At 23.0% G+C, this 2,053-nt stretch overlaps 1 protein-coding gene across 1 annotated transcript; it reads left to right on the top strand.

Annotated features, from left to right (window-relative positions):
- Positions 1–353: 353 nt before the first annotated feature.
- On the top strand, positions 354–524 carry LOAG_15001 (hypothetical protein; the record flags this gene model as incomplete). The annotated part of the gene is made up of 1 exon (XM_003150494.2): positions 354–524. A coding segment is annotated over one exon (171 nt), but the record flags the coding sequence as incomplete, so codon positions are not given.
- Between the last annotated feature and the right edge of the window lie 1,529 nt (positions 525–2,053).

Genomic DNA, 2,053 nt, shown 5'->3' on the forward strand with positions numbered 1-2,053 from the left:
AAAAAAATTATAAAATTTCTTTTGTACTTTTTCCTCTCAATTCTTGTATCAATTTAATATAATTTTGAATAATATTTAATAATAATATTTTATTGCAAAATTTTTTTATTTTCGAATTTCAAAATTTTAAGTTTTATTCGACAAAATGCAATAATATTTTACTTTTAATTTTGTTAATTTTTACTAAAAATGATGAAAACATTTAACCAATTAATCGACTACTATTAATTAATTTTCATTTAAGGAAATAAAAAAAAGAAAAAAAGGAAAGAAGCATTGGAAAATTTCTCTTTTTTTTTTTTTTTTAAGGACCAAATGCAGATATTTGGGCAATTGGTATATTATTATATTTTATGCTTGTTGGTAGAACACCATTTTATGCTGAAACAATTAATAATTTAAAAAAATGCATTTTACGTGGTATTTATCCATTACCTAATTATCTAAGTATACCAGCAAAGCGTATAATTACCCAAATGCTTATTATTGATCCAATGAAACGAAGTACCATTAATGATATAAAGGTATTATTTTTTAATAATTAAAATTATTATTTAAATTAATTATAAATTTATCTTTTTCATATTATTTAATTAGTATTTTCTTTTTTCGCCACTTTTTTATACTACTTTACCTTTTATTTTACTAATTTTTCTTTCACTAATAAATTATGCAAATAATACTGAAAAAAAAAAAACGAAAAACGAAGAGTATGTTTTTTTTTTGATTAACAGTATTAATCAATTTAATCTAACAATCATTAAATTAGAACAAATTTAAATTGAATTAAATTAAATTAAGTTAAAATTCATTGTATGAAAAGATGACAATTTCAATGTTCGAATAATTTCAACATATTTACTATTACATTTATATGAATGAATTATTATTTCAATTTGATAAAAATTAAACAATTTGAATGTATCATTTGTGTTTACATTTTTAGAATTGTAATTTCCTGAAAGAATGTAAATTTACCAAACCGTACGTACAATACAGTATGATACCGGATGAAAAAGAATTAATCGAGAATCCATTAGCATCTAAAATACGGAATACATTACGGTTTTATGGTATCGATGAAACAATTCTTAGAGAGAGTGAATTAGAAGGAATCCGAAATGCTGTTGTTGGAATTTATCGTATTGTGCTTCATCAAGCACAACAGGATTATGATGAATGGAAACAAAATCCGGTCTGTGCTTCTTTCATCATTTGATATGTTGATAATAGTTGATGATAATTTGAAATGAAATAATGATTCGATTGTATCTTCATTTTAGTTTTTTAGTTTTAAAATACAATTCGATATCTTTTTTTCCAACATATAATTACATTATCTATTAAAAATTATGCTAAATTTCATTGTTTGACCTTTGGTCAAATTTATTTGTTAGTGCTAGAAAGGAATGATAAAATTGCTCTTAGAAAATGAGAATTCTGAAAAAAAATTAAATTTAATAGTTTTATATAAGGCAAAGCAATGGGAAGAAAAAAAAGGGCTTAAAGTTGAATTTTTACATTTATAAAATCAAATTTGAATGGTTTTTTTTCTCGATTAGTTTAAATTTTTTTCTTTTTACATGAAGCAAAAAATTCTTTTGCCTTTTTCTGAGATTTAAAATTAAAATTGAATAAAATTTAAATGAGCAATTGTTACATTATTGCAGGTTCGAAATTATCACATGATGACAGAACAGGAGAAATCATTACCAACATTAAATGTGGGAAGCAAAACATGTTCAGTCTTATAAAAACTTTTCATTACTAATTAATTACTTTAACTCACCAAATATTCTCATCATTGGTGCTTGAGTTCACTGCTTAATAAAACATTCCATCGTCATTTGCCGCATGAATTTTGACATCATTTTATCACTTGTTGAGCAATAAATGAAATGTTCGAATTATTAGATATTGACTTTATCGTTGACTTGGCTTGAGAAAATGAAATTGTACAATGAATGTAGGATTGAATTGACTTTATAATGCTCCAAGTAAGGCTATTTTCTCAAAAAAAAATTAAATCAAAATCAAAATGAAAACAAATATT

This window comes from Loa loa (assembly GCF_000183805.2).
Source record: "Loa loa unplaced genomic scaffold supercont3.1431, whole genome shotgun sequence".
Classification (NCBI taxonomy): Eukaryota; Metazoa; Nematoda; class Chromadorea; order Rhabditida; family Onchocercidae; genus Loa; species Loa loa.